Genomic DNA, 21459 nt, shown 5'->3' on the forward strand with positions numbered 1-21459 from the left:
TGGTTGGTGTCACCCGGCCTGGTATGGTCAGATTAGCAATGCAGGATTTCCGTGAATTGCACAACTCTTAGAACATAGCCCAGCCTCACAAGTTATATGTCTAAGGTTGCTCAAAGATGGGTCTATTTTCCTATTTTACAGGATCTTCCGAATGAACGTGGAACATGGCTTGAAAATTTTTTCAATTCAAAAAAATCTGATTCTCTATTTTGCAGGATTTCTTGGAAAGGAACAGTCTCCCACCAACTTGTAAGTTTTTACATTTATGAGGCTTGACCACCTGGTCAGCAGCTTTTTTGCCGATCAGGCGGTTGGTGGTTTTAAATTAGCTTAGGTTATAGTCTTTTTTCCTATTTTTCCGTGTTGCTGGTTATTTTGCCTCCTCGTTCATATGTGAGTACCGAACCGTTTTAGTGGGGATTATTTTTGCGTCGCACAGTTTCAAGGATATGAGCGGCTGGGGGGTAACGACCTTGAAGCCACAAGTCCTAACTCGGGTCGGGCGTTGGTCGCCACCGAAGGGCTTGTCGTGCCAAATGTTGTCCTAGGTGCCACGAACTTAACTAGCGAGTGGTATAAAAAGCCTTAGTCCCCCCTAAATGTAACAAGCACTCAAAATCTACTCGCCACATGAACACATGAAAAGTTTGCATAAAAGCAGGTCCTTGTATTACAAAATAATCGCTCGGGAAATGTCCGGGGGTTGTTTCTAACGGTTTTTGCAGTATCCATAGGCTCTAAAGATGCCCCTCTGTAGGTCAAACCAAACGGACCAAAGCAACAGTTGAGCTTCATAAAGAAATGACCATGTAAGGTCGAGAAGCTCCTTTGTGGTCTTCCGGACACCGATGAAACCTTTAGAGATTGCCGGAACAAGACCCAGGTCGGGAAGTACTCACTGACACAAGCGAAGCACGATGGATTGCAGTCACAATCAAGTGGTTGCTGATGTTCCCATGCAGCCTCTGCTCGAGCGCACCGGCCTCCTTGGAGGCCGCTAAGAACCAGTCAACAAGACCAGTTATGGTGTCTCCAGGAGTGAGACAGATCTGAATATCAGCAGCCCAGAGTAGGGAGTTAAAGGGGTGAATGCATGACTAAGGAGATTATAGAAACGCGCCCGCCACTGGTCGTCATTCCTCATCACTCGATCCAAGTCTCTCTTTACCGTCAACAACTCCTCCCGATTAGCTAGTTAGGAAACAGGTCGCACAACCATGCAGGAGTTAGCTGGTCGAAGTCTCACTTGGCTAGCTTGGGACTACACATGGCTTAATGGTGGTAGGGCCAACGCACCTCGAATATCGCCTTGTAGGATCTCTCGCTCGACCGCAAACCTAAGCTCGCACTCGGCCACCGCTTCTAAACTAGGCTGGTCGTCGACGCTATCAACAAGTGTGGTCGGGGGCTTGGAGCAAGCAGGAGGGGCGGTCAATTCTTGGGCTCTATGACCATAGCTACGACACAAGCTCATCAGAGAAATAAAAAATTTTCATTCATACATAATGCAAGACTAAATTATAGTTCGAGGTTTACTCCTTTTTGATAGCCTCCTCAATGGTCTCCACCTGGAAGATAAACCCTATGAAATCTGCCGATCCTTGTCACACCACCTCTAGCCTCTCCATGCCTATAGGACCGGTGGTCACGACCCCTTCTTGGACGGTTTCGAGGTTGAAGTTGGGGTCACGACAGCTATAGCACTTGAGAGCGTACGCCATCGTGGCTTTCGCCGCCGTCGTCACATCCTCTGAGGTCCTCACCGCTAGAATGCCTGGGAGTTGGGCAAACCTCTCCGACAGAACGTGGATGGAGTAGACCCAACCCTAAGTAGCCCTATCATCCTTCGGGTCAGGGGCACCCAGTTTGACCTTCCTCAGGGATCGCCAAATCTTCTTAAAGGCTTCCTCAAGAATACTACGAGTCTTTTGCTCACCCTCCTTGAACTGAGAACGTTCAGTAATGAGCGTGACATTTTCCTTTTGAAGCTTGGTATTTTCTTGCTGAAGTAAGCATCTCGCGTCCTTCTCTTCGACCACTAGCCTCTCCAGCTTGGTGCATCTACTATCTGTCGCCTCCTTCTTGGCGATCAGTCTTCGGATGGAGGCATAAAGGCTAGTGACCAAGGAAAGTAGGTCGGAGGATGGACTGGGCTCCATGACTAGCTCCGCAGACGCGGAAGTCACGACCAGTGCTATCAGCGTCGGAGCTACTAAAGGCTAGGGGGCTATGTTGAGGCGCCAGAGGAGTTTTGATGGGGGTCTGTGGGGGATGTGAGGACCTGCGCAGCAACAGATTACAGAGTTAAGAAAGAAAAGCTAAATCAAAACACGTAAGCTTGACCAAGAAGCTTACCGCATGGGCGAAGGAGAGAGCACAAGTTTTGTCCTTGTGAAACCGCCTGTGACTGGTGCCCCACGCGTGCGTTTGGACGCTTCCATGAAAGCAGAGCCCTCCACCGCTCTCTTCCCTTTTGATATAGAGTCTTGGCAAGCTATAGTCTGGTCACCCCGGCTTGGTCGGAGTGACTCTGGTCGGGACAGACCTGGTTGGTACGGGCCTAGTCGGAGCAATTATGGCTGGGGCAGGTCTGGTCGGTGCAGACCTGAATGTATGTGATGTCATAGAGGGGGTTGAATATGCGTTTCCTCAAAATTAAAACTTTACAGCAGATTACAAAATTCGGATACTCCATGTCAAATCGAAGACCCCTAGGTCCAGAGGTTCTGAGCTCACCCAGATAGTCCGACTGGAATAGGAAAAGCAAAATTATGAAAACCTAAGCAAGTCTAGTTGAATATAGGGTTACCACATGTTTCTAAGGATGTATGTAAGCTTTTCAAAAGATCACCAGCAACTAGAAAAACACAATCACATAGATCGGGGCAATTTTTCCAAAATTAACTAGAACAACAAAGTAAGCAAAGAAGACACGAATTCGTTTCCCGAAATTCGGATCCAACGATCCTACATCTCCGTTGAGATGCTCACAAAGTGTCAGGTCTCTTTCAACCCTTATCCTCACCAAGCGATCACGAAGATCGAGCTCGGGGCTTACCCAACTTTCCTCTTCCCTTGCAGAGGCGAGGATGACCTTCACAAACTTCCTATTGCACTCCACAAGCTTGGGTGCTCTCCAACTGACGCCTAACCGTTTAGGAGCTCAGAGCTCCAAGAGTAATGAACATGAATCGATGACTTGATGATGAACTCAAGTGCTCAAAGGATATAATTATGCTCACTAGCACTCGATCTCACTTTCCCAACTTAACTCCCAAATCCTTACAAGATTTAATGCACTAGAGGAGTGAAAGGGCTCTAAAGAGACTTTGAATGCTTTTGTCTTGAGTTGGTTTAGCAACAAGTGAAGGAGGGGGTGAGGGGGTATTTAAACTGAAACCTCCAAAACTAGTTGTTACAGTACCTTTTGTACTAACCCAGAGTATCCGGGTTCAACCCGGAGACTCCGGATTAGCAATTGAATGCGAAACCGAAAGCCTCGGCTGGAACCCCACTCGAAGAGTCCGGAAAGAACACCAGATCTTGAAGTATCCGGTCCAACCCAGAGACTTCAGGTAAAACATCTTAACTTTAACCGAGCACCCTCTACTGGAGCTAAGTCTGGAGACTCTGGAAACCTGGAATATCCGGTCCAACCCGGAGACTCTGGGTTAGACTAAAAACACCAAACCGAGCACCCCTGCCTGGAGCTGAGCACGGAGACTCCGGCAACTCGAAGTATACGGGTCAGCCCGGAACATCCAGGTACATACTCAAAATATAGAACTTCCCGGTGTTCGTGGGGTGATTTGTGCCTCTCATCTTTTGTCTAAAAGGTTATTTTGAGCACTGAGACATCTTCAAGTCAATTTATACGCATCTCTCTTGATAGTACGGCACATCTAAACCCAAATAAAAAAAAAATTAATTTAAATCTATTGAGTAACTACGTGCTGCTTCTCTTTTCTTTTTGAGGGATGCCAACGCCTTTTAACATTTCAATAGGACTAAAACCTATTCATAACTTCAATAAACGTATTAGTCCCTTAATCGTTTGTCATCAATTATCCAAAACCCACATAGGATGCCAAGATACACTTTCAGGACCAAGTCGGTACGGACCTGGTTGGAGCAAGTCTAGTCAAGGTAAGGTTGATCAACCCTTTGCTGACCAGCACCGCACGTAGGACCTCCACCTGTGATCGATATCCAGCTCCGGGCAGCTTGATCGTCACCGCGGCTAGGTTGACTGCCGACTAAAGTGGTACTAGGCGACAGAGGGGTCGGGCAGGCACAAGAGTTGATTTCCTGAACGACCCCTATGACCTCGTCAATCACTGAACATAGGACATCAACCTCAGTGAGACCCTGCAGCAATACGGACCACGAAACCCTCACATAGGAGAAAGCTTGGAGGTAAAAATTATGAGAAAATGCTAAATATACTAGTCTGATCCAAACCCTCTCCGACAAAGGGAGATCACACAGTGGAGGAGCATCATGCAGAGGGCCACCCTTCCTTGAGGCAGCCGCCATTAGGAATTTAACTTGTGAATCGATGGCCTCATCAGGGATATCTGGGTAAGAGGGGGATACTTAAGGGGTCCGCACGGCTAAAACAAAAAACGCTCAGGATGCGGCTGCGGTATTACCTACGGAGCTCTCCCGGGTGACGTCATTGCTCCTAGTGTACTTGTATGCTAGATGTGCTCTCCTCCGCAAAGGTCACAACCGATGTTTGATGTAGTCGCGGAAAACATCTGACCCCTACAGCACAACATCCGCAAACCGCTTAACCTGTGCATTGAAAACCAGCAACTCTGAAGTTGCTGCAGGAGCGCTCCTCCAGTGCTCGATGGTCTACGCCGGTCGGCTCAAAATGCGAATGTTGTCCAAGGAATCTTCTGTAAGAAGATAGAACCATCCATCTCTCCAGTCTGACCACGATGACTTAAGAACCATCTCGAGGTAGGAGCCCGTGACGCCATTGCAGAGGTGAAATCCGTAGCTCCCGGTGGCCGGCCTGGTATGTAACCTGGCTGTGTGGCAGAACCTGAAGAGGTCAAGGCACGGCTTGATCCCAATGAAATTCTCGCACATATGAGCAAAGATGCTCAACATGATCATGGAATTGGGGTTGAGATGGAGGTGGCAGATATCGTAGAAGAAAATAACAGTGGTGAAGAACTCAGAAAAGGAAGGAATGAGGCTAGCCAAAAAGAATGAGATGAATATCACGATTTCCCCCTCACGGGGAGCAGAGACGTTCTCCCAGGGCGGTACCCCGAAGACAGGTGACGAGGGAGCTAATAGTTGTTACACATATGTTCATCCTCGCCGCGTTACACTTGAACTTGGGAAAGTCTGGCTCTTTGCTCGTGCTTGGCACCATTAGAATACGATGGAGGGGGCAGCAGAAGCATGAATGACGACGGAAACAAGGGGCTCTGGGTGCGAAGGCGTGGAGGCTGGGAGAGATTGGAGAAAGGTCGTGCGGAACCTTTTGCTTTCCAATTTGTAGGGTCGACATGATATCCCTACTGTCGTGGAGTCCACTCGTTTTGAAATTCGAAAGGTCACACATGGGGAACCAAAATTCTCTTCAATCCGGTGGCAGCTAATGTTTCTCTCTCCCACGATTCTCTCTCACTTACATCCTTTTCTCTCTCTGGACGTTTAACCTTCCCTCAGTAAGTGGTTTCTTGAGCCAACTACGTGAGGGGGCACCGTCGATGGCCACCCCCTAGGCTAATACTTATGTGGTACGACCAGACTACGACCATGAGCATGTGGCAAAACCACTCGTCTCCTGCATCCCCAAGGTATCTTGGGGGCTATTGTCGATGTAAAGAATAGGGGGGTCCTCTGTTTTGTGGGCCTACACCAACAAAGGTCCGCTGAAAGTAGATATTATCAAAAGTTGACTCCGACATGTACGTCTGGTAGGGCTTGTGCTACTAGTCCCCTGATCGCAGAAGGAAACCCCACGACCAACCCTTGCTGGTCGTGGGGGTAAGTATTCACCTAACTAGTCTAATCTCATTTAATGCTATCTACTCAAGTGTTTTCTTTCCCAGGCACCTCCTTTCAATGAGCGAAGTCGTGGCTGACGCAGTGTTGCAATGGCCCGTCCCGTAGCAATTAATGCTACAGGACAACCTTGCAGGCAAGTGTGACGGTCTCACAAGTGGACATGATGACATGCGACTGATGGGACAGGACGCGCAAGACGACCAGACAGACCGAGCATGCCCACCCTCTGTAATGATGGCCTCGTAGTAGAGGTTTTCAATAGGAACAAGACTACCATAGTTCTGGCATGTACTGTTTGTATATACACTTCTCTTACTATATAAAGGAGGAAGGACCAGGTTTGTAAAGGAATGAACTCCTTCTATAACAAATTTGATCCCCATCATAAAGAAATACACAAGACGCATGGTTGTTATCCCATGAGATGCCTGAACCTAGATAATCCCTTGTGTTCTTGAGTTCATCATCACACACACTCATAGAAAACGTTGATCATGCTCTCGTCGACCAGTATACCCCAAACACATTGTTAGCGCTTAACCCTTGACATCGACGAAGCTGGACGGCTGTTGGTAAAAGACCGTCTCCTCGAGCTTGTCGTTGAGGAAGGTGTTCTTGACGTCGAGCTGGTGGATGGGCCAGGTGTCGTAGACAGCGAGGGAGAGCACCACACGGACGGTGGTTAGCTTGACAATGGGGCTAAACGTCTCGTCGTACTCGATACCAGGCTACTGGGAGAAGAGAAGCCACGAAGAACCAAATGCGCCTTTTAGCGTGCAAGGGTGCTGTCCGAGTTATACTTGTGGCGAAATATCCACTTATTGGAGATGACGTTGGCGCACAATGGAGGAGGCACGAGATCCCAAGTGTTGTTGGTAAAGAGGGTCATGAATTCGTTAATCATCATGTTCTGCCAATTTGGATCATTGAGGATGCCTCAATATGTCTTCGGTACAGGAGAGATGACAGCGACGACAATGGCGAGGTTAAAGAGATGCTGACGTGCCTTGGGGTAGGTGACCATGTGATGGCCACCAGCCGCAATAAGGGACTACACGGAAAAGAAAAGCCCTATGCAGCTACAAACGGCAAACCAGGTGAGGAAGCAGCCCCTCCACACTCATGACGATGGCGACTAACTCTTCTCCAAGCTGATACAACTAATTGCAACAATATTCCAATAAACTCAGGAGAGACTAAATGTGATTAAAAGGCCTTATGATTCAATCACTGTATGGTTTCGGTTGAACATTTTCATACTTCAATGCTGTAACAATAGAGTGATTGACACTTCTAATTAGTTCATCTAACAGCACTATCTGTCATGTCCTGTGCATCAAACTTACTGTTCAGATCCCACATAGCAAACAATGTTCACCTTACCGACCGGAGCTTGGTTACCGAGCTCTGGCGGTAACCGAAAATTCACGGTTACCGCGGTAACCGGTCAAAAATTCAAAAAAATTCGGATAAAATTCATTTGGCAAAATTTGAAATTTGGAAAATAATCACGATTTTAACCGTTCGGTAACCGGTTGGTTTGGACCGGTTACCGAGCGGTTTTTGTGATTTATCGAGCAATTTTTTCGAATTTTCTGCATTGTCGGTAACCGCTCGGTTTTCTCGATTTATTGAGCGGTTTTCTCGATTTTCAGTGAAGTTCAACAAAAAAATCCTAAAATTATCTCAATCTTGTAAAATCAATAACTAATTCATCTGAGCTTCAAATCAAGTGAAACAAATTTTGTTGGTTTTCTTGTAACATGATCTACATGATAAAAGTATTTATACTCATAAAAAAGTTCAAAATTTTCTGTGAGAAATTATATTTGTTAAAACAAGTTAAATGCATAGTTTACTCTTTGCTAATCCAAAAATCACGAAACTAATTTTGTTAGTCTTCTTACATGATCCTATGCCTTTTAAAAATACATGAACTCATGAATTAGTTATTGTAATATGCATGCTTGTATAAATATGTTGCGACTAGATTAATTCATAACTGACCCATCACACCTCAAAAGTTAGTGAAATCACTTTCATTAGCTTATTTATACTATGATTTACGTAGGAAAAATAATAGTAGATATGAAAAAGTTAATTACAGTGTTGTTTCTTAACATATTCACTTTATGCTTGTGAACTTTGTAAAAATCATAGAGAAATTAATAAAACTCTAAATAAAGTGAAATCAATTTTAAAGATTCTCTTAAAATACGTTTTACACAAGAAAAATATGTATTTACATGTTAAACTTTTTCTTAACATGAGTTAATAATTGAGTCGCACGCTTCAATTTTTTTCAAACTTCCTCCCTATAGAATATGATGCAAACGACATTATTTTTGAAATTTTTTTCACAAAAGGTCTTAGAATTATATCTAGTTTTTTAAAGATTTTATTCGAATTTTTTTATTTTTTTGAATTTTTTAATTCAAATTCGGTTACCGTTCGGTTTCTGAAACTAGACCGGACCGAGAAGGTCGGTTATCGCGGTTTTTGAGCGGTTACCGTCGGTTTTTTGAACCGTGATAGCAACGCCATGGATCCACAGCATTTTAGAAAAAAAGTGAAAACAAGAAATGAGAAAGAAAAACCTGAAAGGTGACTACAGATACATAACAACTTTTGAGCATGCAAACAACAACAGTGTTAAGCTACACCGGATAATCCTCTGTAGTAACAGGCACAGTTAGAGCCTGATAGGTGCCCAGAAATAACTTTGTCTTTTCTCATGAAGATATAAGCAATTCATTTTCCATTCTTACAGGGTGGGTAGGGTACCACTTAGAGTTAAAAAAATAATAATTTCATAGTCCTAAGACATTGCAGTACTGTAATGAAAAAATCTTCTCATTCTTATGCTCCATAAACTCTAATGATCAAAGTTCAGCTTTGTTATGACCAAATCATTTAAGTGCCTAGTTAGCTACTCTTCTGTATCGTTTATCACTGTGCTTAGACACTAAGAAAGTGCAAACTGTGACTGTGAGGTTGCCTATCAGTACCAACCTCTCAAAAAAGGCGACTCCTATAATTTAGATGCAGCTTATGGGGTCCCCTACTCACAAATGGACATGAATCATTAATAGCACATCTCTGAGATTTGAAGTGCATCAATGCTGCCAAAGCCCTATAGTTATCAACTACAGGCTTCTTAAGGAGGCTTATTGGCTGGTGATAATCCATTCACGAAGACGGTTTGAATATTACAAATATCAATCATTAGCCAAGCAGCTGATCACCAATTGGTTTTTGAAAGTTATCATAAGAGATGATCATTATGAATTAACTGTGGATAGAGAAAGTTCTAAACTACCCCAGCCTTTTACTGAGCGTGCCACATGACAACGATTGTCTTTTAGCTCCTGCAGGTAAGGAATGGTTTGACTAACCTGACGTTCCCCATGTATATCTTGAATATAGTTCTACTCCTTCCAACTTTTTCCCCAAAAAAATAAATCATATATATTTCTTTTCATTGGATCATGAATCCAAACACTAGGTTCAATAAGTTCTTTCAATTTTTCATAACTGAAGGGATTAAAGCTTAATCATAACTGAAGGGATTAAAGCTTTAGACTGAAGGCCATACCACATTCACAAAATGTAGAAAAAAACATTTTCTACATTTCCCTTCAACTGGAAAGCGGTTTCTTCTAGCTAAGTTGCATTGCCTTGACACCTAGTGTTGAAACAAGTCTCATTTTATCTCATTATCTGAGTAAATTATCTATCACAAATAACACTCCAGGAAATTATGAATGCTCAGTTGCTCACACTCAGTCCATACTCTGAAAGGTGAATAAACAGACCAGTGATAGGGGAAACTGACAACTCTATTGTGCAAATACTCCCGAAGGCTATATAACAAGCAACGGGAGTTCATACGCAAATACTCCAACCGATAAATTGAAACCCTTAAAAGTGAGAATAAAACTCAGGGGTGTTTGCTTGGTGCCGCCAAACAGTGTTTTCGAACATTGGCATTACAAAAATCCAAGGAGACTAAAATATTGGCAAAATCATAGTGTGACAATTATCCTTGCCCAACCAAAATTAGATGAACCATTTTGCCACCCTCAAAATGGCCCAAGAATTGGCAGTCATTCTATTAAGCACTAGCAAAGGTCTACGGACAAGCTGAAGTTTGACAACAATCGAGTGGCCAAATGTCTTTGGTGTAACAGTTTTTGGTATGGTCCCTTGGAGATCCAACTTCCAACGAAACAGCTCCTGACTTTCGACGAAACTAATTACTCTAAAAAGACAGGTGTGTCACAAGGAACCTATGGAGTGTCATTTTGTAGTAAAGCACCAACTTTAACCTTTAGGATGATGTTCAATTAAATTTCCTTTGACGAAACGAAATCGAATGGGTATAATACAAGTTAAGAAAACTAGTAGTACATCATAAGATATGTCCTGAGTAACAAAAACTAAAAGCTTGAAAGGAAATTGGCAAAATTTTGGAGAATGTTTTATCAATTGAAATGTTGTTCCAATTTTGAGTACATAACTTATGCCTACATATAAATTAGATGCAACAAAGGTAACACTGGAACAAATAACAAAAATAACAAAATCGGTAGAAGAACAGATGTTGTCAATTGAACTAGTTGTGTTAATTAAGTGAAACCCAAATCTAATTTTCTTGGTCCACGTTCTACGACAACATTGAGTGCGAGTGTACAGCAATGTAAGCTGAGTCACAAACTGAAAAAGTCAGAAATGATAATCTAGTGTAGTATTATTAAGGCTAAACACATCGCATTTTCTTTTGCGGTCAGAGTGCATAAAAGTGAACATAGTCACAGACTTTGCAAACAAAGTATAATAATGTAAGTCCAAGATGATGCAATTAGTTCATATACCTGCTGAAACATCGCAGAGCATCCATTGCACAAGGTTTAGTAATTGTCCTCTTGGAACCAACCATCTATCATGTCATTCCACTCTTTGCTTCATTTGAGTGCACTCGAAATCAATTGAACTTATTGTGCATTCATTCATTGAGTTCAAATTCTTCTCCTCCCGCACATCCCTCATCCTCCTCACTGAAAGCATCATGTCTTCTTCTACTCCTTGTCCTTGGCGGCAATGCTGACCTCATCATGCTGGAATACTCTTCTCTCATAGCAACAAGCGGATGCGCATGCTTCTCAATCAGTTGGCTTCCACCAGCGTAAGCTTCCCTCAGAACAACCGTCTGTGTGCCTAGCACCCTGGAGAGGTAAAAAATGCCTGGGTGGCGCTCGAACACCTTGGTGAACTTCTGTGGCATGCCGAGCAGCATCCTCATGTTGCTCACATTCCGGCGCTCCGTCCTCTTCGCCACAGTGAGGTGAAGCAGCTCATGGAACACCCCCACGTTCCGCTTCTCCGACACATCGGTGCGGCGGTCGAGGCTCGAAGCGTCAGCATACGGGCTGGTGTACGGCAGGGCCTGCCACTCCCGCAGCCATGCCATGCACTTGCTTCTCAGGCCGAATCCCTTTGTGAAGCTCACCGGGAAGGGGAGGCAGGTGGTGTCGCCGCCGTCGGCACTCTTCTCAAGCTCGGATACGGCAAGAAGGTCGTCCCAGGACAGGAGGCGGAGCCATACGCGCTCGTCTCCTTCGGGCTGCGCGAGGGCGAAGTGGTCGGGGTACCGGCGGAGGATGGAGGCGCGGTAATCGCTGGGCAGGCCGAGGTCCCAGCGAAGGAGGTCGACGGTGTGGAGCGGAAGCGAGCGGGGAAGGGTAAGCATGAGGAGACGGCGGAGGCGGGTGACAAAGTCGGGCTCGGTGACGCCTAGGCATTCCACCTCCCGCCGCCGCAGGTCGAGCGCCGCGTTCGTCAGCGACACGCCCCCGCGGGACAGCGCGAACAGCGTGTGGTACCTACGGACGAACTCGAGCGCGCCGTCCGCGGAGCCGAACAGCTTGTGGACGGACCTGTCGGCGAGGACCTCGGAGCGCGAGACGCGATGACCTGGCCGGGAGGACACGAGGTCGAGCAGGTGGTGGGCGGCGCGGAGGTGGCGCTCCCGGGACACCGCCGCGTCGAGCGCTCGGTCCTTGACCCACTTCAGCTTCACGTTTACGAGCGTCGCGCGCTGCTCCGCCGCGAACGGTGGCGTCTTGGGCGCCGCGTCCTGCCATCCCTTCCTCCTCCCCGTCGCCGCCCGCAGCCATCGCCACGCCATGGGAGCCCCGCTGAGCCGAATCGCGCCGTCCAAGTGCTGGTTTAATTGGGCCTAATGAAATGAAGCGATGGGCCGTAAGAGGAGGAGGCCCGCGTGATGGCGGCTAGGGGTTAAGCGAAGATTCCGAGGGGATAAAGCGTGGCCGTTTGCGCAGACGCCGAGGGAGACGCGGTCGCGAGGAGATGGCCGACGGGAAGCGGGAGGGTTCGGGTTCGGCCGTGGCGATGGCGGCCTCGCCGTCGTCGGCGGCGCTGGCGCGGGGCATGCACGGCGGCGGGAACCTCCTGGAGGAGTGGAGCGGGCGTGTGAAGGCGATAGAGGCCGGGTTCCGCGCGTGGATGGCGAAGCAGCCCATCCAGGTCGAGGCCGCGGTGACCACGGCCGTGGGCGCGGTGCAGGGCGGTGCGCTTGGCGGGCTCATGGGCTCTCTCACGGCCGACGGCGGGTCGCCGTTCCCCCTGCCGCAGCCGCCGCCCAACGCCAACCCGCAGGCCATGGCGTCGTTCAAGCAGGCCCAGGTTGTCAACCAATCTTCGTTTTAGGCTGCGTTTTTGATGCTGCACTTGGTGAATTATTCGTATTGATGTGATTCGTAAGTGAAATTGGATCATTTTGCACTTGGTGAATTATTCGTATTGATGTGATTCGTAAGTGAAATTGGATCATTTGATCCTGAAACTGCAATCGCAGGTGTATTAATCTGATCTACGTGGGGGTGTTTGTCTGCAGAAGGAAGCAATTTGGCATTACTTTCTTCTGTCTGTTCAACAGTTTGACCGTAATAGTAGCATGGTTGTGGTTATCAATAACAATGACGTCGTATAGAGTGAAGCCTCTGCCTGCGCCATTTATGGTGTTGCTAGGTACAGATAGGGGTAGTGGACAAGGATTGGTGAGTCTAGGACAGAATTAGATTCAGGTGAATGGAGCGATATAATTCGGCAAGAAGGAGAAAACTATCAATTGAATAAGAAGTGCATAAATAATAAAACTGTACGAATCATCCATTACGTGTGTTCAACGACTAGTCCCAACTGAAATAGAGGAAAAGACCCACTTATTTGTAATGATAACTTCTAGTTCTAGACCTTATATGATCATGAAGTTAATTTACACTAGCATTTTCTAGTTCATTGCACCGTGAATGTTGGCCGCCGGCTAGAGACCATGCAGATGTCTGCTGATAATTTTCGTTGAATTAATTAATTATATCTGCACATTGAGGTTAAAAGGTTACTGATTTACAGGCTTTAGCTGGTGGACCCTTGGTGCAAGCCCGGAATTTTGCAGTCATGACTGGTGCAAACGCAGGCATATCTTGTGTCATGAGAAGGATACGAGGGAAAGAGGACATCGAGGGCAGGTGAGGCTTCAGAATTTCATTTTGTTTGGCATAAACTTCAAGGAGTAATAACTTAAAAACTCAATGCGGTGCTTGATTTAATCTCACTGATGTTACGATGTGAAAACAATTACTTCTGTTATTGCCCTTGCCCATAAAATATGGTGCTCATATAATACCTTCAATCTGAATAAAAGCTGGTAATCTTGACATTTCATTCACCTATTTCTGTTGGCAGCAAAAGTAGGTATCTGGATGGAATACATCAATCCTAGTTAATGATTTAGATATATGTTACTTTTTGTTTGACAATATCTTGTTTGTATAGCATGGCGGCTGCTTTTGGTTCGGGTGCTCTGTTCTCCATAGTGAGCGGAATGGGAACTCCTAATCCAGTTGCAAATGCAATTACAACTGGTGTTGCTTTTGCTGTATTTCAAGGTGGTTTTTTCATGGTAAGTACCTGGCTATCTTTATCAATTAATACAAGTTGGAGTCACTTCACTGCTAACTCTTTGATATCACTAGATTTTATATGTAATGGATTGCCAAGTTTCTATTGCCATGCCTACTTTAATAGAAATTGAGGTTGAGATCAGAATATTGGCATCTGTGTGGAAATTATTGATCGTGCAAACTACCCGTAGTCCTTCAGTTCCCAGAAAATAAATAGGAAACACAAATCGTGGCAGGAAAGGAGCTATTCTCGAAAGAGCTGGTTGGGGTCTTGATAGTGTTGGATGGAATTCTTGAAATGGTTTAGGGACTAGGGAGCATTACTATTAATATTCTGATGAAACATTATGGTTTAGTTGAATAGGAGTGCTCCTTTCTGCTTAGCGTTCTTTGCTTGCAGAATTGTTTGAACAAGTTGCTAAAGCCTAACACATAGCTTTCGGTAGTGCTATATTTTGATTTTGGTGAGATCACTACTCGAATTATCTTGTCACCAAGGACAACTGACTATTTGTTAATCTAGTATTGTTATGATATATATTAATTCTCCTCACTGAACTACTGTATGCAGATTGGGCAGAAATTTTCAAAGCCACAGAATGAAGATACGTGCTACTCTCATACAAGAAGCATGTTGGAACAACTTGGTCTCCAAAAATATGAGAAGAATTTCAAGAAGGGTCTCCTCACTGATCAAACCTTACCCCTCCTTACTGACAGGTAAATAATTCTTTTCATTTGTACTATTGTCTTATAGACCAAAATGGACGGGAAACATTAGTAGTGTCCATATTGATATTCTATTATTCTGTGCAGTGCTCTAAGAGATGTGAAGATCCCCCCTGGACCCAGACTTCTCATACTTGATCAAATTAAAAGGTTTGGGATTACCCCGCAAGAATTTATGGTTTCCATTTCTTAGTTTCCCTTGACCTGATCTCTTTTTGTATGAATTTGTTAGGGATCCTGAGCTGGTGCAATCAAAATGAAGTCACCACTGTCAACTGGTGGTTCGTTTTGAGTTGCATAGGGTTTGAGTGTGATGCCATCTCTATTTTCATAATAAGCTTTCTAGGCACTGGTATTTCATCACAAGCGAGAATTTTGTTTTGGTTTTGTAGTTATTATTTGGCATCGATCAGTTTGCGTCCATCCTATTGAATTTTGAATAACAGTTAGTTACGTGCATGGTATTCAAGTTTTAACCGGCACTGTGTACAGTCAGCAAATCGTGTGGAGACAAGGTCTGCCATGCGCTCGGTGAAATGTGCAACTCGAGATCATGATGAGGACGAGCAGGAGAGCCTTGGGGGGCCTGCTTTCGTGTGTATGTGTCTGTACAGTCAGCAAATCGTGTGGAGACAAGGTCTGCCATGCGCTCGGTGAAATGTGCAACTCGAGATCATAATGAGGACGAGCAGGAGAGCCTTGGGGGGCCTGCTTTCGTGTGTATGTGTCTTTTTAATGGACCTATGCGTGCGGCACTAGAGAAGATGCATAGCAGCAGCAGACGCAGATCATCAGTGAGGTCGAAGCAAAGATCGGGTCTCCGGATTTGGGCGGCTGCGGCTTGGTGACTGGCAGTGGGTTTGGCTGCCCCGACATCGAGCAAGAGCGGCTACGGGAGTGCAGCAGTCGAGCAGGTGAGCAGATGCGAGCGACGAGCAGGAAGGGGTGAAGAGCACTTGGGGGCTTGGGTGGTTCAGTTGGGCTTAGGGCTTTGGACAGGTCGGTAATTGGCTAGTTGGGCCATCCTCACGTCCCCGTCACGGCCTCACAGACCGCATACCTCTTCGTGCTCCCGTTGCCAGATGCAGAGACCGACTTAGCGACCTACTACGATCGCGTCGATACCTGCAGCTTCTCTGTCCTGACTCCGGCCGTCGGGGTGCTCTAGGACAGAGGGTGGGTCTTTTGCGCCGCCGGGAAGGTGGGATAGCTGCCCTACTCTGCTTAATGGGGTGGTTCGGTGGTGTGGCTGTCGATTTTGCAGAATCTCTACATGAAAGGGTGGACGTTTTTTTTTTAGAAGATGAAAGGAAGGAAGTTTATGAAGCCTGGAAGCATCTTCTAGTTTGGGGAGCATATATCAGCGTAAGTCTATGAAGTTACCATGCAATTTTCTTTCGTTGAAAGGAAAAGGGTCGTTCTGTCCGTCAAACGACTGAAAACAGGAAAATTTAGACTCGATGGGTGAGAACAGTCATCTCACGGTCTTGATTGTTTCTTCATCCACCCAAGACACGTTCTCTTTATTCACCACTGTGCCATTTCTACCCTGCTCTGTCGTCCTCTTCTCGTTTTCGGTGGTGTCTCCGTTATCAGATCTGTAGCCGTAGCCTACCCAGCCCCAACCCTTCCTAACCGGCAGTTCTCTGCTTCCCATGGCCGGCACAATTCTCTCCATGCACCCCGCATTCACCACCACCGCTAGGCCGGCCTGTTGCTCGGTCATCATCTCTTTAAGCCCGTGGATCAAAGAAACCCCACGGCGTCCTCGTCGCTCAGTCCCTACGTCCGCCACCACTGTTGGGCCAACCTGCTACCAAAGCATCCCTCTAAGCTTGGGACTAGAGAAACTTCAACGGCGTCTCCGTTGTCGGATCTGTACTCGCAGCCCACCCCATCCTAACCCTTTGCAACCAGCGGTCCTCTGCTTCCCACGGTCGACGCAATTCTTGCCACCCGTCCTGTGTTCGTCACCACCACTAGGCCAGCCTATTGCTTGGGCATCATCCCTTTAAGCCCGTGGATCGAAGAAACCCCATAGCGTCCTCGTCGCTCAGCCCCTGCGCCCGCCACCACTGTTGGGCCGACCTACTACCCGGGCATCCCTCTAAGCTAGGGACCGGAGAAACCCCACCAGGAATCGAACCCTGATAGCAGCTTGCTATCAATCGTAAGTGCAGCTAGTTTCACTCGATTGATGGCTAGCAAGCGTGAGAAGGAAAATGATGGGGAACAATCACCTTACGACCAAAAGTAGTTTATCTGGTTGTTTTAAATGGAATGGGAATCCGCACAAAAAAAATGGAATAGAGCGTGGCAACATGTTGAGATTCAATAGGATTGTAATATAATTGTAGACAAATAATGATTCAAACTCTATTCTTTATTGATCTTTCATGATTATATATACAAGTGAGAGGTGTCCATTCGGGCGACACCCTCCCAAACGGACACATGTTCGTTCAATGGGCAAGGCAACTGCTTGGCAATTGCCGCCATAGATCATTTAATCTTTAACACTCTCCCTTGATCGATGTCGGTCCATGTGTATATATATTATCTTGAAAGCTCCTTCGGAAATTCTGTAGGAAAAATATGAGGAAAGTAATAGTGATATGCTATTAAAACTCCTTTAAAACCCAGTGAAAAAATAAGGAGAAAATAATATATCATATATTTATTATTGTCTTATTGTAAACTCATATGAGAAAACCTTTTAAAAGGAAAAACCCTTGATCGAGTTTAGAGAACAATAGATATATCTTTGATACCTCTTTAAAAAACCCCTTAGTTAAAATAAGAGATATGGCATATGATATTATATAGATATTGCCTCATTAAAAATCTTTTAGGAGAAACATTGTAAGTAAAACTCATAAAAGAAAAGGAGTACAATATGATGTATGAACAAGTTAAATTCAGGAGGAAACTCTCTTTGATCCTTGAAAATCTCGAAGTCATCGCATGTTAATATCATGAACATATTTTTGGAATGTCGAAGTTGGTAAGGACTTTGTGAATAAATCTGCGAGGTTATCGCAAGATTTAATTTGCAAGATGTTTATTTCCCCACTTTGTTGTAACTCATGAGGATAAAACAATTTAGGGGTAATATGCTTAGTGATATTGCACATTATATAACCTATTTACATCTGAGCAATATAAGCTGCATTATCTTCGTAGATAATGGTAGGTGATTCAATAAAACCAATATCACATGACTGTTGTACGTGGTTTATCATTCTGCGAAGTCACACACATTTGAGTGATGCTTTATATAATGAAATTATTTCAGAATGATTGGTAGATGTGGCCACTAGAGTCTATTTAGAAGACTTCTATGATATGGCTGTTCCACAATGTAAGAACACAAAACATGTCTGCGATCTGGCATTATGGGGATCTGATAAGTAGCTAGTATCAGTGTCTCCAATCATATTTGAATCTTGGTTTCTTTGAAATTGAAAGAATAGACCACAATCTTTGGTGCCTTAGAGATATTGAAAGATATTCTTGACTCCTATCCAATGATGTTTAGTTGGAGCAGCGCTATATCTAGCTAGTAAGTTCACTGTAAATACAATATCAGACCTAGTGTAATTTACAAGATACATGAGCGCTCTAATGGTACTGAGATATGGAACCTCGAGTCCCAGTATCTCCTCTCCATCTTCCCATGGTCTAAATGGATCTTTCTTCATATCTAGAGATCGAACAACCATGGGGGTTTTAGATGGATATGATTTGTCCATATTAAATTTCTCTAATATTTTTTGGATATACATAGTTTGGTATACCATAATTCACGAGGGAAGGTGCTCGAGTTGTAGACCTAAGCAAAATTTGGTTTTATCCAATTTTTTCATCTCAAATTTCATCTTTATATGATCATGTGCTTTATTTATATCTTGTGCATTGCCAATGATATTTAGGTCATCTACATACACTGAGATAATACAAAATCCTATCGAGGATTTCTTGATGAACACGCATGGATAATCATATTTGTTGGAGTAACCCTTATGCAGAAGGAACTCACTAAGTCAGTTATACCATATTTGTTTTGACTGTTTTAAGCCATATAGTGATTTATTGAACTTTACACAATATATGTTGTGATTTGCGTTTGTATTCAGAATTTGGATTCCATCGGAAACCTTCATGTATATGTCCGAGTCAAGTGACCGATATAAATATGCGGTCACTACATTCATCAACTGTATAGATATATGATTTTAACTGTCAATAAGATAAGATATCAGAATGTGATTCCACTCATAATTGGAGAATATGTTTCATTGAAATAATTGTCAGATCTCTGTGTGAACCCTTGTAAGCCTGGCTTTATATCTCACCACCTCATTGTTCTCATTCCATTTATGGACAAAATGTTGGTAATATGCCCTAGAGGCGATCGAGTTTGCGGATTGGATCTGCTAATGGGCTTTAATGTTGATTAAAGGACCATTAGGGTTTAGAGTCATAATGGGCTTTAATGTTGATTAAAGGCCCATTAGCGTGCTCTATATAAGAATAGGCAGGGGCCAAGGCGCATAGTGTTCTTCAGAAACCCTAGCCGCCTCCTATTCCCGAACTCCCTTCGAAACCCTAGCCGGGCGCGCGGTGCTAGCACACCGGCGCACGGCGATTCCATCCTTGTACGTGTGGATACCGTGGAGGCGCTGCTACTATTGCGGTGCTGATCTGCTCGGGAGTACTCGGGACGTACCCGCGAGTACTCGGAAGGTGCTCGGGACGTGCTCGGGACGAGGTTGACGATCGACTACTTGACGCGCACGACGTTGGATTGGTCTGCTCCAACTCTTCTTCCGCTGCACTGCTCGTCAAGTGGTAACGATTCATGATCCCCTACTCGCATGGCTTCCTGGTTGAATGCGGTAGAGAAAATTTATTTTGTGCTAGCGTAGCCTACCCGCAACCCTTCACAAAAACCCATTTGAATCTCACAGAGAAGACATTTGGAGGCGGAGGTATTACTTTTGTGGATACCTCTCTTTTTGTGAGTGAGGCTATTTCTGCTTGGATTGCATCCTTCTATTAAGTCTAGTCCGAGCGTTTTTCATACTCTGCCATGGTCTCGGGATCTGGATCATTTTGGAGGTTGTTTACAATAATTATGGAGAAGTATGTGTCGATAATTGTAGTCTTTTGGTCATATTATTGTCCAAAATCTGGATCAGTCACATATAGAAGATATGTGATAGAAATAGATTAGATCTATTGTTTTTGATCAGTTCATATGATGGATTGATCAATGCACGGTTGGTTAGGTGAATTAGAGATCGGATGAGATGCCAGTCGATGAAACCACATAGCCAAAAAGATTAGCTCGATCTCCCACCTGTTTTTGCGTGCGACTTGCCCCTACCGGCTGGAATCACCATCGGGGCTAACTGCGTGCATTGCGACATGGTCGGGAGAACAGCAGATCGAGGTCGTGTGTGCTGTCATCGTTTCTGGAAAAACCTCACGCGATGATCAATGGGATTGATCTAATGGAAATTGAGGCATTATGAATGACTCGGAATTGCCGTCGTGTACACGCATAGATTGTTGTAATAACATGATCCCATCACGACATTAGAATTCGATTCTACGCTTAACTCGTTTTTGCAGAGAATGTTGTGACTGGTATGGCCTTGTGATATGTGATGCATGTGTGTAATTTTTCATGGCCTGCGAGTCATGGTTAATTGCAGCCCAAGGCTGTCATGTTATTGTATAACGGCCTGCGTGTCGACTTGTGATGCTTCTTCTCATGTAATTTATCTAGTGCTATTAGGTGTAATAGACTAGAACAAGATCATGGAGATTTGAAGCATGATGACCCGGAGGACAGGAACCGTGGCGATGGAGATCACCATGTGAAGGGGCCATACTATGTCACAGTTAATATGATTGCATGTGATGTTTTTATGTTCCTGTCATACTATTCTTTCATGTTTTATATGTGGTGGATATGATTTTCATGATTGAGTAGTTTCCCTCAGAAAAATCAAGAGTAATTGATGCCCTTCCAATAGCTGCACCTACAAAGGTTTTGATCATTGTGTGGTAGGTCTGCCAAAGCAGGGTGCCATCATTTATCTTAACCAGTTAGAGTGGATGTCGGACATCCACACGCATAGTATTGGTTTACTTGATAAAGCTATCAAAACGGTTTTGGGCTTTGGGGCATGGTGTTGGGCGCCGGGGCATTCGATGCCACCCAACAAACAAGAGTCACATACGGATGTGATTAGCAAGGCGTTGCTTACCTATGTCACTAAGTTTCTAGCAGTGATGCCAAAGCTCACTAGAACTTAGTTGAATATGGATCTTGATCCTCTATATGTTGTTAGGGGGAAAACACATATAGTGGAGTATCTTTTGTTAAATTGTTTAATAGAAGATTCACATAGGCATAGTGCTGAACCTGCATTTTCTGTTGTAGATCATGGCACCGGCCGCTAGTAACACTTCCAGTTTTAATTTGCGATCGATTCTTGAAAAAGAGAAGCTTTCTGGAACAAACTTTATTGATTGGTATAGAAATCTGAGAATTGTTCTCAAACAAGAGAAAAAGGAATATGTTCTAGAGGTCCCCTATCCTGATGAACCAGCTGATAATGCTCCTGCCGCGGATCGGAGGGCTTATGAGAAGCACACCAACGATTCACTGGATGTTAGCTGCCTCATGCTTGCCTGTATG

The 21459-nt window shown here is 44.7% G+C and overlaps 2 protein-coding genes across 2 annotated transcripts; one reads left to right on the forward strand and one right to left on the reverse strand.

Annotated features, from left to right (window-relative positions):
- Nucleotides 1-10825: 10825 nt before the first annotated feature.
- On the reverse strand, nucleotides 10826-12281 carry LOC133922058 (protein WHAT'S THIS FACTOR 9, mitochondrial-like). Its single transcript, XM_062367216.1, has one exon. The coding sequence runs from the start codon at nucleotides 12218-12220 to the stop codon at nucleotides 11039-11041; it is 1182 nt and encodes a 393-aa protein (XP_062223200.1). The 5' UTR covers nucleotides 12221-12281; the 3' UTR covers nucleotides 10826-11038.
- A 69-nt stretch (nucleotides 12282-12350) lies between these two features.
- LOC133922059 (chloroplastic import inner membrane translocase subunit HP30-2-like) lies at nucleotides 12351-15223 on the forward strand. The gene is made up of 6 exons (XM_062367217.1): nucleotides 12351-12738; nucleotides 13468-13583; nucleotides 13891-14017; nucleotides 14590-14738; nucleotides 14835-14897; nucleotides 14980-15223. Exons 1-6 carry the CDS (start codon nucleotides 12403-12405, stop codon nucleotides 15005-15007), a joined length of 819 nt encoding a protein of 272 aa, XP_062223201.1. The 5' UTR covers nucleotides 12351-12402; the 3' UTR covers nucleotides 15008-15223.
- Nucleotides 15224-21459: the final 6236 nt, after the last annotated feature.

The sequence above is a fragment of the Phragmites australis genome, chromosome 6 (assembly GCF_958298935.1).
Source record: "Phragmites australis chromosome 6, lpPhrAust1.1, whole genome shotgun sequence".
Classification (NCBI taxonomy): Eukaryota; Viridiplantae; Streptophyta; class Magnoliopsida; order Poales; family Poaceae; genus Phragmites; species Phragmites australis.

What these genes read in the sequence shown, in the direction of transcription:
- LOC133922058 (XM_062367216.1), bottom strand. Translation starts at nt 12,220, where the DNA reads ATGGCGTGGCGATGGCTGCGGGCGGCGACGGGGAGGAGGAAGGGATGG.
- LOC133922059 (XM_062367217.1), top strand. Translation starts at nt 12,403, where the DNA reads ATGGCCGACGGGAAGCGGGAGGGTTCGGGTTCGGCCGTGGCGATGGCG. An exon ending in CGTCGTTCAAGCAGGCCCAG is followed by an intron (nt 12,739 to 13,467) that starts GTTGTCAACCAA and finishes ACTGATTTACAG; the next exon opens with GCTTTAGCTGGTGGACCCTT. An exon ending in AAAGAGGACATCGAGGGCAG is followed by an intron (nt 13,584 to 13,890) that starts GTGAGGCTTCAG and finishes TTGTTTGTATAG; the next exon opens with CATGGCGGCTGCTTTTGGTT.